Genomic DNA, 15,177 nt, shown 5'->3' on the forward strand with positions numbered 1-15,177 from the left:
TGATAATTATTTATGTCACATATATGGTTTGTATTTACCTCATATGTACATATCCTTCATATATGGAAATGTAATATATGTAGGGGGAACGGGGTTGGTTGTGTCACGGGTTGGTTGTCACAGTGCTTATTACAACCACACTAGATGGCGCTGTGACATGATGTTATCAAACTTTAGGCCTGACATCCTGTTCATTTTGCACTGGCCATTTTGTGGATCACACACATAAAACATTGAGGTGAGGAGACATTTAAAAATCAAACACTTATTAAAAAGCCAAAAGTAATAGCTTTCTTTTGAGTCAGCTTTTAGCTACCAAGCTAAAGCCATGTGGTAGCTAGTTTAACATGTTTGTCAAGAGGTCAGGTGGGGATGGTTGTCTCACTGCTCTGGGGGTTGGTTGTCACATGTGTTTTTGTTCTCAGGTGTTGGTGCACATAATACCTTAATTCACTGTTGTTTCATTAGCCTACCTGTTAGGAAATATTGGACATTTAAGCTACCTTTTAAGGCTGTTTGTCTTTTGTTTGATATTTGTGTGCTGTTTGTTGTTGTCCAAATTAGGCAACTTATTCATTCATTGATTTGTTTGAAAACAGTGGCTTTAATAAAGAGACTTTTTAGCACTGCAAATTCTTCCATTTTACATTTTACTGCCGCTCTTTTACTTTCAATTGAAGATTTCTCGTTTCATTTTCATTACTTCGATTTTATTACAATGCCATAAAAACAGAACAAAGGGTGGAAATGCTGCTCTCGCTGAGGTCACATGTGTGTATATTTTTTATAATGCATCTCAAAGCACATGCTGACAGTTGTGGAAGTTAAATAAACCCTATGGCGTTTTTGACAATGTTTTTATCAATGAGTTCCTCTTTTGATTCTAAGTAAATTGGTAGAGACTTTTTAGAACTCACAGCCGTGGCCGGCGCGAGAATGTTTTTGGGTTGTCCATACTTCCCATTCTCATGATAACAGTATCTCAGGTATGCCTTGTGGGTCTTTTGGCACAAACATCCACGGGGACTCAAAAATAAACTGATTAGATTTTGGTGATTAAAGGTCACTGTGACCTCACAAAGCCATAACTCAAGAATTCATACACCAGTTGTGACAAAATTCACACATGTCTAATAGGATAAAATGATAAAGAGGTCACAGTTTATGTCTGAAAGGTCAAAAGTACAACTTCACTGTGACAGCATAATGTGTTCTAGCCATTATTTAACATCATGCCTCAGGAACAGAAGGGCAGACACTGATCATGTGACAATAATCTTGAAACTGTGCTGATAGATCTTCTGTGATGGGTTGAAGATGTGTGTGAAGCATTCACATTTCAGAATATGTAGCTTCATTACAGCATTAAGTATTGTCTACTGCTGTCTACAACTTTGTGACATATCCTGAAACAGGAGGTCTGGTTAACCCACAAACCCACAGCAGACCTGCAAGCTTTGACTTCTAGTCACACCACTCCTGCCTTAAACTGTGTGAAATGTTGACAGTCCTGGAAAAGGTTACACAATCTGGTAAACAACATTAGTGCATACAGCTTGTCACTAATCACAATTTATGACTAATGCAAATGAGTACAGTTGTTCTGTTTATCAAGTGTGCCTTTTATTAATGGTTACATTATCTTGTTACTGTGCATCCTGAGCAGGACCTTACATCATCCTTGTCATTGTCACCTACACTGTGTGTTGTAAGAGCAAGGGTCTCTGTGTAAAGCCAACAACAATACACCTTCAACATTTTCACATGCTTGGAAAAGTTCATGACACTTGATTCTGTAGTCAGAAGCCTCTCTGGTGGTTGACTGCTGCAACAAATGAGTTCATGAAAACAAGAACTGAATATTTTGTTTGTGTCATTGAATCAGTTTGAAATATCACAGGACAGAAATAGATTTTATGACTCATCTGGCATCACAGAAGCAGAAGTTACCACTACCCAGGATGCGCTCTAATCTTTACATTAGAGATGAGCAAAATGTTGCAAGGGATTTAAAGGAATTTAGAAAATGTATGACTAAAGTGGGATTTATACTTCTGTGTCAAATCAAGGCTGTAACCTATGCCATAGCCTGATGTGCTCCTCCCAAGAAATGTAACTGCACATCGGGGAGACACAGACCTCCTGTCTATTTTTCATTCATTCATTCATCTTCTAACCGCTTCATCCTCTTGAGGGTCGCGGGGGGGCTGGAGCCTATCCCAGCTAACATTGGGCGAGAGGCAGGGTACACCCTGGACAGGTCGCCAGACTATCGCAGGGCTGACACATAGAGACAAACAACCATTCACGCTCACATTCACACCTACGGACAATTTAGAGTTATCAATTAACCTAGTCCCCAATCTGCATGTCTTTGGACTGTGGGAGGAAGCCGGAGTGCCCGGAGAGAACCCACACTGACACGGGGAGAACATGCAAACTCCGCACAGAAGGGCTCCCACGCCCGGGATCGAACCGGCAACCCTTTTGCTGTGAGGCGAGAGTGCTAACCACCATACCACCATGCCGCCCCCTGTCTATTTTTGTAAGCTGAATACCATTTCCCTCAGTGGAAATGAAGCTGTGTGTGATTCATCCTGGCTTCATATGGGTAGTAGAAATCTCCGCTAATTGCTAGGCAAATTTTTACAATGTAAAATGCCATAGACTTGTGCTAAAAACATTAGCATGTTGTATTTGTGGGGAAAATGTGTCCAATAAAAACAAGTGTTTTGTCTGTGAATGCTGCGAGTTATAGTGAAGCTGATTATTGTGTTTAGGTTTGAAACTGTCTCTATTAAGCTATGTTTAATGTGTGTTTTAGGTGTGTTTCAAATCACCTAAACTTTGCAGTACTTCACAGAAATGCCACCACAGACCAGTGTTTTAGAGGTGCAACTGCGGAGTGACACAGACACACCACCACACAAGTATAAATGCTGACATTGTCGTAGGCCACAGCGTAGGCTCTGCACAGAGCAAGTATAAATCTGCCTTTAAAGGTTCAGTGAGTAAGATTTAGGGGAATTTAGTGGCATCTAGTGGTAAGGATTGCAGACTGCAACTGGCCTCCCTCTAAATCCTACACACTGATCCTTCAGTTCATGTCTGGAGGTGGACTTTACATGAATGAAATAAGGTGAGATAAATGAGAATACAAGAATAATTTGACTTTTTTTGCTGTGTGGATGGGTGGGTTTAGAGAATACCAGTCACTATTCATAGTTCCATACTGTGACTGTGCAGCGGTGCTTTCTCCTGAATGAGGCTGACAAACTCGTGTTTCTCCAAACACCCTCGACACTCTTCTCCCCATGAGGCTAAAATGTTCCTCAGCTCCAAGACTCTCAGCTTTTTGAGCCCGTCACTGCTCAGATCCTTCAGCTGAGGCTCTGCAGACAACCATAAAACACAGAAATAGGCTTTATACTGTCCACACACACATGAATGTCCAGTCTTTGTTGTGTATTTGAACACCTTTTACCATATCTGAGCTGACAGATCTGTGTGTCTCTGCTGCTGAGGCGCTGGCAGATCTTCTCAACAGGGACGTGGGAGGCCAGAGGTCGAGATACTGATGCTGTGACGCGGGTCGCGGCATCACTGCTGGCTCCTAGGTAGTAACACTGGGACAGCACATTGACATATTTTTCATCAACTTTTTCATCATTAGATTAATTTTACATCCCAGACAGATGCACAGACACACTGTTTCTCCAAAGCAAGGCAAAAATAAGGTTGTGTTTCCGTGCTTGTGTGTGTGTTCTCACCAGCCTCGCTTCCTTCCCCTGGGCGACAGCGCAGGCCTGGATCAGCTCCTCCTCCACCAAAGAGGGGGTGAGTTCCCTATGAGCTGAGGTCAGACTGCCATACAGTCTGTTGAGGAAGTCCACACACACTGCGGAGTGGACAAATATACATTTGATAGAGTGTGAAACAGGCTCTTGGGACATTTTCTTGTACATTTTGTTATTGATTTTATTGGTATGTGAGTTTTGCAATAATTTTATTATTTTATAATTTTATACAGAGCCCCTGAAGTCCTGTAAGATGATTTATTTTTTATTTTGTGGGGAAAAGTTATTTTCTTGTGCCTGCACAATAATAACTTGGTCCTACTAGATAATAACCTGTGTCCATTATACAATAATGTATGCACAACATAATTACTGTACATAGGGCAATGGAGCACAAAATGAAATTCATCCTCAACAACATCAAGCTCACAAAAACACAAATGCTTCTTTTCGGATATACCTTTAAATCTGCCTACCTTAGTTGACAGTTGACAGTTGAGCATCACATACTGTATCAGTGTACTTGCTTATGATAAAAAAAGAAAAAAAAATAGGAAATGTGTTTTCAAATTTTAGTTTTTATTTCAATTATTTAGTTAGTTAGTTAGTTAGTTTGTTTGTTTCTGGGGGTTGGAGGTGGGAGGCAGCCAGTCTGTGTTGTGCACCTTTGTGCTTATTGCCTGACAATAGATGGGCCTGTCTTCGAAGCAGTGTGCAGGACACGGGACCCAAGTGTTGTAGGATAATTTGAACAGTGTTCTTCCTTAAAAGAAAAACACCTACCCCTTCATTTACATTTTTTTCTTTCATACTAGACAAACTCTAAAGCTATCTCCTGTTGGTGATGACCTGTCAGTTTAATTTCCCAAATATACTCATATAGTCTCAGCTATATTCTAACTCAAATCATTGTAAGATTATTCATCAAAAGCCATGTTGCACAACATCTTCCACACATGCAGGGCAGATTATGGTGGGTGCACTGTGTGACCACGGGCATGCACAGCTGAGAAGAACCTGTTGCTGCTCTCAGTGCAGTGTAGTATTGGTAAACCAGAGCCAGACCGTACATAACGTGTGCTCACACCATGCTGTCTAACCTTCACAGTCGCCTCCTGCAGAAAAAGTAAACCCTCTGATAAACAGCAGAAAGGCGAGCGACCACACCGACATGGTAGCGTGTGCCGTTATTATTAGCTACATGCATGGCGTCCCAGTTCCCTCAGCACCCAGAGTGAGACCCCGGGAGTGACGTCATCGCATGGTCAAGGATCCGACTGGCTGAAGCTTGAATCAAACGGTCTAAAATATATTTGTAAATATATTTTATATTTTCTTCATTCAGTTGACAATACTCCTGCACTTTGTTATGGAGTTTTACTTGTTATGGAGTAAATATGCTAATAATAATAATAATAATAATATGTTATATATTCCAAAATCTTATAATATCAGATATATTATATTATCTGATATTATTTGTTATACCGGTATGCTATTAAAAATTCATGTATACAATGTATGTATACAAAACAAACAGAAAAAAAATGATAATTTACAAAAAAAAACAGACAAGAGATTGAAATGGTATTAAAAATGTAGAAAAAAATATGATACTACTACTACTACTACTACTACTACGAATAATAATAATAATGATGATAATAATAATGATAATCGCGTATTACTTATTCTAAAATATTACGCTGTTATTTGTTATATCTGTATGTTGTCAAATAATATATTTTTAATTGAACAATTGTTGAAAAAATTTACAAACAACAGTGACAGGATCAGACAGAAAAACTGACAGAAATAAAATGATAAATGAAAACAGACAAGACATTGAAATGGTATTAAATACAGAGAAAGAAATATAATAAGAATATTAAAGTAAGGGTTAGGGCTTTTTTTTATAAATCATTCATCTGTTCAATTTTCTTTCTTTTTCACACGTATTTAACAGCTTTCAAATTAAAGAAACTCATTATGTAACATGTTAAGGATTTGTGAAAATAAAACTATTCAAGAAGAAGAACGTTTTTAACCAGAAAGTCGTCTAATAAATACTCCATTTCATCAATCTGTATGTTCATATAAGTTATGCGCTTTTATTCTGAAAACATTGCACCGGAAGTTGTTTCTGGGAGCGGAACACGGGCCGCATGCGCGTGGAGCAGCCCTTTGAGTTCTGCCAGCATGGCTGCCATAGGGGTTCACTTCGGGTATACCTGCGCTTGTGTGGCGATATTTAAGGTGAGTTTACACTCTGTTTATCTCTACTGGCCTTCCCCACCATGTCCTCCTTCTTCTGGGTCACATTGGTTGATCTCAAGCTCATATGCCGACTGAAACAGCGCCGGTTTAGATGCTGTAGATGACATGGGAACACGATGAATGAAGTCATTTCATTTATGATAGCTCTAAGGTTAGTCTCTAAAGAGATAAATTATAGGCCTATGTTTGGATCCCCACAACTGGCACTCAAATTAACGTTTGAATTCTTAATAGAACAACTGCGCAGTGTACACTTATCATAAAGCAGCCTTGCTTAAAATATGGTTGTTGATGTAACGTTAAGTGAACCTACATTACAGCAAAGCTTTCTTTTCTGCTCTTTTGTTGTACACCACTTTACTGTGAGTCTGTTGTGTTTTGTTTGGTGTTTAACTGCGTCTCTTTCTGATGCTTGCTGTCAAAGTTTACGTGCTTAAACCACTGTGTGTTTTTAGTGATTTCATGGAGTGTGATGGGACACATAGCTTAAGTTTTGGAAAAGCATTACACTGCAGACCCAGTAAAAATACCGGACCACCTCCAAACCTGTAATTGTGGATGGTTGTGTCACATCACAGCATGTAGGTATTAGGTCTGCAGCTATTCCCTCTCCCTAGCCATATTCTTCAGCTCTTCCCAGGGGTCCCAAAGTGTTCCCATCCACGGCGCATATCATCTCTGTAGGTTTTCTCTGTGGCACCAGTTGGATGTGCCTGTACACCTCAACAGGGAGGTCTGACCAGATGCTGAGGCACCTCAGCTAGATCTTTTCAATATGAGGGAGCAGATAGTCTGCTACAAGCTCTTTCAGATGTCTGAGATCCTCACGGTGCCCCCATGGGTGAGCTCAGCAGCCACCCTGTGTAGGAAATGCTTTTCAGACAGCCTGGAATCAGAATCTCATTCTTCTGGTTGTTACCTAAAGATCATGACCATAGGTGAGGGTGGGACGCAGATCGACTGGTAATTGGGGAGCTCTGTCTTTAGCTCCGGCTCCCTCTTCACCATGATAGACCCTTACTGTGTCGCCATTACAGACACGACACCAGTTTGCCTGTGCTCCCTCTTATCCTACTCATGGATACTCCTTGACTGAGGACAGCAACTTAACCTGGAGGAATCAGTCTGCTGTTTTCAGGCAGAGAACAGTTGTGATGGGGATGACAGCTGGAACTGTTCCAATGCACATTGGAAGTTATTTTCTTCCTCTTACTCTGTTGAAACAAGCCCCCCCCCCCCCCCCAAACCCCAACATACAACCCCAGAGAGAAACCTTCTCCATAAAACACGTGGACCGGAGGGGCAAAAGATACATTTTCTGAAGATCAGTTAATCAATTTATTCATTAATTGTTTGCACTGTGAGAAGTATATTGCCAAGCTCTATTTGCAAGAACAAAAGTGATTTAGATAAATCTTTGTGTGTGTGCTGTGCAGGATGGGCGGGCTGATGTTGTGGCTAATGATGCAGGAGACAGAGTGACCCCAGCTGTGGTGGGCTACAGAGACACTGAGCAGGTACATCCATATACTTCTCTTCATGTCAGCTATCAAACCATTTGTAGTTTATAGGGAATCACGTATTACCTAAAAACTACAAGAGATGACTTTTGTATTCTTCTGATTATTGCATTGTTGTATTGTATTGTTGTATGTTCTGTGAAATGTTCAATCCCAGAGTGGGTGACATCATCACACTCACTGCAAGCTTCAGCACCTCGGCCTCAAGGGACAGTCAACCGTCTGTATTAACTTACATTTTAAATAATGTCTGAACTGCTTCCACTGCTTAGCCATCAACATACACAACATCATTTCTCTGTTAAACCATGTTATTATTACAGCATTGACAGCTATGTGATAGTGGTTGACAGATATGGGTTTTTAATGGCTGATGCTGATATTTAGAAAGCTCCTGGTGGTTGACATAAAATGCCAATATCATGTTGCTGTCATTGTTTTTTTGTGTAATAAAATGAAATAATTTAATAGCAATAACAAACAAGACACAGAATTGCAGAACTTAAACAAAAATTTGTTGAACACTGTTTTTGTCTGCATTGTCTCTGTTTGCTTACAGAGAAATAACAGCGCAACATTCAGAATTGCAATACTACATGATCTAGGGACATTATGTCAACCTCAGATGTCAAGTTTATTACTTAATATCTATATGAAAAGCAATTGATTTTATTATTCTGGCACCAAAAGTTGTAATAAAATGTGTATTTGCAAAAATAGATATGTATTGATACAATATCTGTACACAAAATATTGCCATATGCTGTATCAATTTTTCCCCCCACCCCTACTACTATGTGCAGCAGCTATAAAGCCTCAGTCTGTAGCACCTGCTGTTAATGTTTTGCTCATAACTTGCTTTGTATCTTCTGCAGATTGTAGGTATAGCAGCAAAGCAAGGACGGGTCCGCAACGCTGCTAACACAGTTGTCAAAGTGAAACAAGTGCTGGGGAGAAGGTGACCTGTAACACTGTCTTGTTTGCAAGTCCTAAAGCTACAGGAGGCACAATATCGTAATAGTTGACTCAGTTTTTTAATATTCCAATCTAAATAGTAGGTCAGTAATCAGAAAATAGTATTGAGTGTGTATTATCATAGGAAATATGATAATCATACACCTTTTGAAAATCATGCATTGTCATTTCTGAGAACATTTGAGTCTTACTGAATCATTAGCAGCCTGTATTGTGACTTAAATACCAGAGGATACAATCCTTCATGACATAAAGGACCTGGTTTAACGCTGAATGCATTTTTCAGAGTGACTAATAGATTTCTCTCCCCTGTTTCTCAACGGGTAGCTTTGATCATCCAGAGACACAAACTCATAGAGCAGAGACAAAGTGTCAGGTGAGTTGAACACATCACCTCTGTGCTGTCCATGTAGTTTTTTTCTACCCCAAAATGTCTGAAATGACTGCTTTCCAGCATTGATTTAGTTTCCTTCATTAATATGTATTTTTCTCAAGCTGTTCATGTTGTACTTCTATCAGCTACCTTCAGTCAGACACACGATACCTTGTTAGTTTTGTCTCTTAGGTTTGTTGAGCCCACACTGATGTACTGTGGTTTCTGTATTTAGGTGGTCAGCAGACAAGAGAAGCCTTATTATGAGATCACAGCAGGAGAACACCCTGAGTATATTGCTCCAGAGGATGTGGCAAAACTCATCTTCCACAAAATGAAAGGTTGATTGCAACTTCCACAGACACACACATACAGATGCATGCTTCATAAATAAACAGTCAGTTGATGAATCCTTCCCATTTTCACAGAAACGGCTCAGTCAGCCCTGGGCTCGGATGTCACTGAAGCAGTCATCACCGTCCCCTTTGAGTTTGCACATGCTCAGAAGAGCGCTCTGAGGTAGGCCACATTACTATGGAGCGCGAAAGGGCCCTAAACATCTGTTTAGACATTTGTATTAATAAGTCAGATTTGTTTGTCTTAACAGGTAAAAATATACTGCATTAAGACAACAGAAAATGCCCTGTTAACAAGAACATTTCTAACGCCTTAAGATGTCTAATATTGGGTGCAACTATTTCACCAGTTTCGGAGGGGAAACTGGTGAAATATTATTCAGTAATGTTATAAATTTTATTTTCATAAGTGTCCACTAGATGGCAGAATTGAATTAGAGTACACTAGACACCGTGCTTAGTCATCTATTCTGAGTGTGTTACTGATTTACCTTCATTCTTTCATATCACATAAAATTAATGCTTTAAGTTATTTGTTTTACTACTACTTTATATTACTGATTTTACTGAGGTCTGCTGCTGAATTCAGCGTCATGTTTCATTTGGCAGAACTCCGATTTAATAAGTCGGCAGTAATAAAAGTGTGTAAACTGTCATTAAGGAAGATTATATTTCGTTTATTCACTTCACATGGAGCTTAAATGAATACAGAATTATGTCAGTTGTTCGCCTCATGTGTTACCGTCTGTTACTGAGTTGTCAAGAAATCATAAATCGTCTTTTAGGAGTAGATGTTTATGCTAGTTTAAGCTAGCTCAGGCTCTGTTAAATTTAACAATATGCTAACGGAGCAAGGTGAGCTAATCACTAACACGCTTGGTTTAAAAGTAAAACAACAAATGCTTTGAGATGGCTGTCAGAGAAGACAGGTATGATCACGTTTACCGTCTGAGGTGTAACAGGTGGTGTGTTCCACATGTTTTATTTCCTAATCCCTTTAAAAAAAAAAAAAAAAAAAAAAAAAAAGAGGATTAGCATACCATTAGCATACCGTTCCAAACGGTTACAGTAGAAAAACACTGGTTCTGGTTTAGCCCCAGAAGTTGCGCCTGTAATTCACGCAAGGTTTCATAGGGTTTAGGAATAAGGTGGATGCAAAGCTCAGTTTTCCTGAGTAAAACACCATGTTTGTGTTTAAAAAGATTGTTTTATATAATTTATATTGGATGACAACACACACAGGCTGTGGGACATTACGGCCACAGTGGCTTAAAAAGCTTCCAGAGGCCATTCGCTCTCACTAGGAGTTCATGACAGAATCCCCTTCTCTTCAGTCCTCTTTATTGAAATCATTCTTATTAGTGATTCCAACTCAACTGTTTACATTAATACTAAAAAAATTAAGTGATTCGATAAGATGTGCAAACTGGAATAGAACTTTTTTGAGTGCTTGCTGAAGTGTCTCATTTGTTGGAAGTACAACGGAAGAAGAAGAACCTTTATTACCTGCCTTACTGAGAAAATTCAATTCATTCAGGTATAGAAGGAGAGGCAGTAGTTGTGCCTGTTCATACAGATTAGTAGTAAGTAACATAAGTGTAACCCAGATTATTATCTGTAGCTAGATGAGGCCAGTCTCCTCTGATTGAGTTTACATGAGGCATTTTTATTCTGAGTGGGCTATTATTTAGATTATTAGGGAATTGTTAGAGTTCATGTAGACGTACCAAGTGACACCTTAAAACGAAGTCTACCGCTGTGTTTGCTTTGTGTAGGGAGGCAGCTGAAGCTGCAGGCTTCCATGTACTGAGGCTGATCCATGAACCTGCTGCTGCTCTGTTGGCCTATAACATTGGACAGGACTGTTCTTCTGGAAAGAGGTACGCTGCCATGTTCCTGGCACAGGTTGTTAGAATTTATTGCTTAAAGGTCCTGTGTGTAGGACCATTAAGTGACGTCTGGCAGTGAGGTTACAGAACTCAAACTTCTCCAAAGTGTGTTGGAGAAATACTGTGGGCAATGCAAGTGGCCCTGTCTAGAGCCAGTTTTCGGTTTATTCCAGGCTACTGTAGAAACAACATGCAGACTTTCTTTGCGGAAAAGAACCCAGTCCATATGTAGATCTAAATGGCTCATTCTGAGTTAGAAAACACAACATTCTTGATATGAGGTGATTATAACTGATGAAATGATAGTTATGAATGTTATAATCCATGTCTGCCAATAAATGCCCCCGAATCCTACACACTGGACCTCTAAAGGACTCATTGTGACATCAAAATGTATTGATTCCAGATAATATGTCCTCATATTAGATTATTGTAACTCCCTTTATGTTGGCCTGGATCAGTCCTCCCTCAACCGTCTACAGCTCGTCCAGAACGTTGCTGCTCGCCTCCTCACGGGCAAGAAAAGGCGCGACCACATCTCGCCAGTCTTAGCCTCCCTCCACTGGCTCCCAGTCCGTTTTCGTATTGATTTTAAACTCCTTTTAACTGTTTGTAAAGCCCTCAACGGTCTGGCCCCTCTGTACCTCTCTGAGCTCCTTTTGCGCCACACCCCAACCAGAACCTTAAGGTCTTCGGACCAACTGCTGTTGGTGGTGCCAAAAACCAGACTAAAGTCTCGAGGTGACAGAGCCTTCGCAGCGGCTGCCCCCAGGCTCTGGAACAGCCTCCCCCTTCACATTCGATCTTCCCAGTCCCTAGAGACTTTTAAATCCTCCCTAAAAGCCTTTCTCTTCCACCTGGCGTATCATTCAGCCTGAGCACAATGATCTCATGTTCTTTTTTTTTAAATTGCTATTTTAATGTTTGCACTGTTTGCTCTGTTTTCTTATCGTTGTTTTCTACATCTATTCTATTTTTGTTATTGATGTTGTTTTAACTCTGTACCTTCCTATGTGCAGCACTTTGGTCGACTGCCGTCGTTTTAAATGTGCTCTAGAAATAAATCCTGACTTGACTTGACTTGACATATTGGTCTGTACTGTGTCGACAGCCACGTCTTAGTGTATAAGCTGGGCGGGACATCCCTGAGTGTGACAGCGCTGCAGGTCAATGGAGGAATGTTCCGGGTTCTCAACACCCACACTGACCACAGCATTGGAGGAGAGAGCTTCACCCAGGCCTTGGCCCAGCACCTAGCTGCCGAATTCAAACGGTAGCTGCTGTGTTTTCTGCAGCTCCTTGAAAATCTGCTGTCACTCGTTCACTTCATGTTTTCTACCTTTTGTTACTCCATCTTGTATCCTGATTCACAAACACACGTCTGCTCCTGTACAACATAGCTTCTCTATATCTGACTCCTGCCAGCCATCCTCATGTTATTTGCATGTGTTTGCTGTGCAGCACCTTTAAGCACGATGTGAGCAGTAACGCTCGGGCCATGATGAAGCTGATGAACGGAGCGGACATGGCCAAACACTCTCTGTCCTCACTGGGGTCAGCCAATTGCTTCGTTGACTCCCTGCATGACGGCACCGACTTTGAATGCAACATATCCAGGTAAGCTTTCAAGATGACACTAAGCTTGTCTTAACACATTAACAAACTTCACCATGCAGATGACAGAAAACATATGTTACTAGAACAGCTAGCGATTCCAGCTTTATCACTTTACAGAGGCGTTAGTTCATGTCTGGAATCAATAGTCTAGATGCACCTTAACAGTAAAGGACAAATCACAAAACCTGATATTAACCAAAAGGTAAGGGCTGATTTATGCTTGGATGCGCAACTAGAAACTAAACAGTTGTGAGACATCTTCAATTTATGGTCGGCGAAAGGTTTCAGTCGTCTCTATGGTAACCAGAGACCCCTTGCTTTTGTTTATAGTCCAAGTCTATTTCTGTCGCTGTATAGTAAAGAGTAATCTGCACAGACAGCTGTTTGAATCACACAGATATCCTGTTTTATTAAGTGTGTATTCAGTGATTGATCAGCCCCAAGTCTGTCTGTGAGCGGCAGATTCTCCTCACTCGCTACAGTTGGCGGGGAAAGAAAATCAATAATTCAGTAAATACAAACACTGTTAATTTCTTCCTGTTGCACTGACATTGACACATTGACTGCCATCAGCCAATCAGCAATGCAAGTTCCAATAATTTACATTATGATACGTTCATGCTCTTTACTTCTTACGGAAAATGAAGGAATGAATATTGTGTAATATCAGTATATTGACATGTTTTTTTTATGCCAATGAAATGTAGACAAAGTCTGGGTGGATAAATAATTGTTACCAACATGATAACCTCAGTGTGGTGTTTCCTCAGAGCTCGATTTGAGCTGCTCTGCTCCTCGCTCTTCAACAAGAGCATCCAGCCAATCAGAACCCTGCTAGAGGAGGCAGGACTCTCAACCAGTGACATAAACAAGGTATGGTGTGTAATGGCAGTAATGATCCCCCTGCAGTCGTGTAGTAGTTTTAATGATGTGGACGAGACTGAATTGATGTGAAATATAAGCAGTAATAAACGTTGTTACTTCAGGTGGTTCTCTGCGGTGGCTCAGCCAGGATCCCTCGCCTCCAACAGATGATCCGTGATATGTTTCCTGATGTGGAGCTTCTCAGCTCAGCGCCTCCTGATGAAGTCATCGCTGTGGGAGCGGCCCTGGAAGCAGGCTTACTGGTGGGCAAAGATGACCTTGCCCCTGAGGAGGAGTCTGTCACAGTGGATGTTTCTGCCACTGACATACTAGTGAAGGTATCACGGTCAATTAAAAACATGATATGTAGATTTTAAATTTCAGAAGTAGAAAATAATCATAGTTATAATGATGTAATTTTTAATGTATATCAGTGGATTTTACTCTATCTAAAAAAATGTAGTACATCAACTGAAATGTTTCTATGTCTTGGTGGTGTGTGGGTGTTTGCAGGAGCTGGATGAAAACGGAGCCGAGGTATTCACTGTTCTACTTCCATCAGGCACGCCCCTCCCTGCCCGCAGACATCACGTCCTGAGTGGAGGGGGGGACCTGTCCTCCGTGTGTCTGGAGATTTACCAGAGATGTGTCACGGAGCAGCCTGAAAAACTAGCTAAGGTAATATAAAAGCACTAACCCCGGATCAAATGTCAAACTACATACACATCCTGGTTGTGTTGGAGTGCTCAGTAGCACCAGTGCCCACGTTGTATAAGTGGCAAATACTTTTGCGTCCATCTGTGCACCTATGGGCGTGGATTTCTTGCAGTATTTCACTTTATTGTTGAGCTTTCGGTCTACTAGGCCTTCATCAGAGCATGAAAATGATTAATAAATCCCTACTTATAACTTTATTATGTACCTGCTTGTGTGTATGATTTATAGATTGTGTTGAAGAACCTGCAGCCTAAAGAGGAGAACCACGACATCGACACTGTGGTGACCATGAAAAGGTATCTTCTCTTCCAGGATCAGTGCATGAGTTGGGTCATGGGTCGTGGGTCATGGTGTGTGTTCTGCTTGTATGTCATTCTTTCTGTATGATTGCAGGGATGGCTCCGTTCATGTTTCCTGTGTAGAACAGATCAGTGGAAGGCCGGAGGTCATCACCATAGCAGCTGCATCATGAAGCCACCCGCACACACTGTCAGTGCAATGTTTTTGTTTTGTTTTTCTCACTCAATAAACAGAATCAAAGTCAAACTACATGTTCTGATTTATTATTTCCCTTGCAGTTATGGAATAATGCAGAATGTGCTCATTCTAAGTTGAGCTGTTCATGTGTCTGCAACACAGACACACACACACACACACACACACACACACACACACCACAATTATCTAACATGAAATCTCACGAGAAGAAATCTTCTCAGGCATTTGCTGCTGCACACATCAAGTCTTTGTTGCAAGGAGAGAAGATGGCTCCATATGTTCATTGTTAATTCA

General features: G+C 40.7%; 2 protein-coding genes across 2 annotated transcripts; one reads left to right on the forward strand and one right to left on the reverse strand.

Moving 5' to 3' along the window:
- Nucleotides 1-665: 665 nt before the first annotated feature.
- Nucleotides 666-4,988, reverse strand: cdnf (cerebral dopamine neurotrophic factor). Its single transcript, XM_049567152.1, has 4 exons — nucleotides 4,898-4,988; nucleotides 3,771-3,898; nucleotides 3,485-3,626; nucleotides 666-3,392 (listed from the first exon to the last, which is right to left on the reverse strand). The coding sequence occupies exons 1-4, from the start codon at nucleotides 4,968-4,970 to the stop codon at nucleotides 3,220-3,222; spliced, it is 516 nt and encodes a 171-aa protein (XP_049423109.1). The 5' UTR covers nucleotides 4,971-4,988; the 3' UTR covers nucleotides 666-3,219.
- A 960-nt stretch (nucleotides 4,989-5,948) lies between these two features.
- Nucleotides 5,949-14,931, forward strand: hspa14 (heat shock protein 14). Its single transcript, XM_049567088.1, has 14 exons — nucleotides 5,949-6,053; nucleotides 7,511-7,591; nucleotides 8,470-8,552; nucleotides 8,897-8,945; nucleotides 9,178-9,283; nucleotides 9,371-9,461; nucleotides 11,074-11,178; nucleotides 12,299-12,460; nucleotides 12,649-12,804; nucleotides 13,575-13,677; nucleotides 13,791-14,006; nucleotides 14,182-14,346; nucleotides 14,614-14,681; nucleotides 14,779-14,931. The coding sequence occupies exons 1-14, from the start codon at nucleotides 5,997-5,999 to the stop codon at nucleotides 14,855-14,857; spliced, it is 1,521 nt and encodes a 506-aa protein (XP_049423045.1). The 5' UTR covers nucleotides 5,949-5,996; the 3' UTR covers nucleotides 14,858-14,931.
- The last annotated feature ends 246 nt before the right edge of the window (nucleotides 14,932-15,177 follow it).

This window comes from Epinephelus fuscoguttatus, linkage group LG22 (genome assembly GCF_011397635.1).
Source record: "Epinephelus fuscoguttatus linkage group LG22, E.fuscoguttatus.final_Chr_v1".
NCBI lineage: Eukaryota > Metazoa > Chordata > Actinopteri > Perciformes > Serranidae > Epinephelus > Epinephelus fuscoguttatus.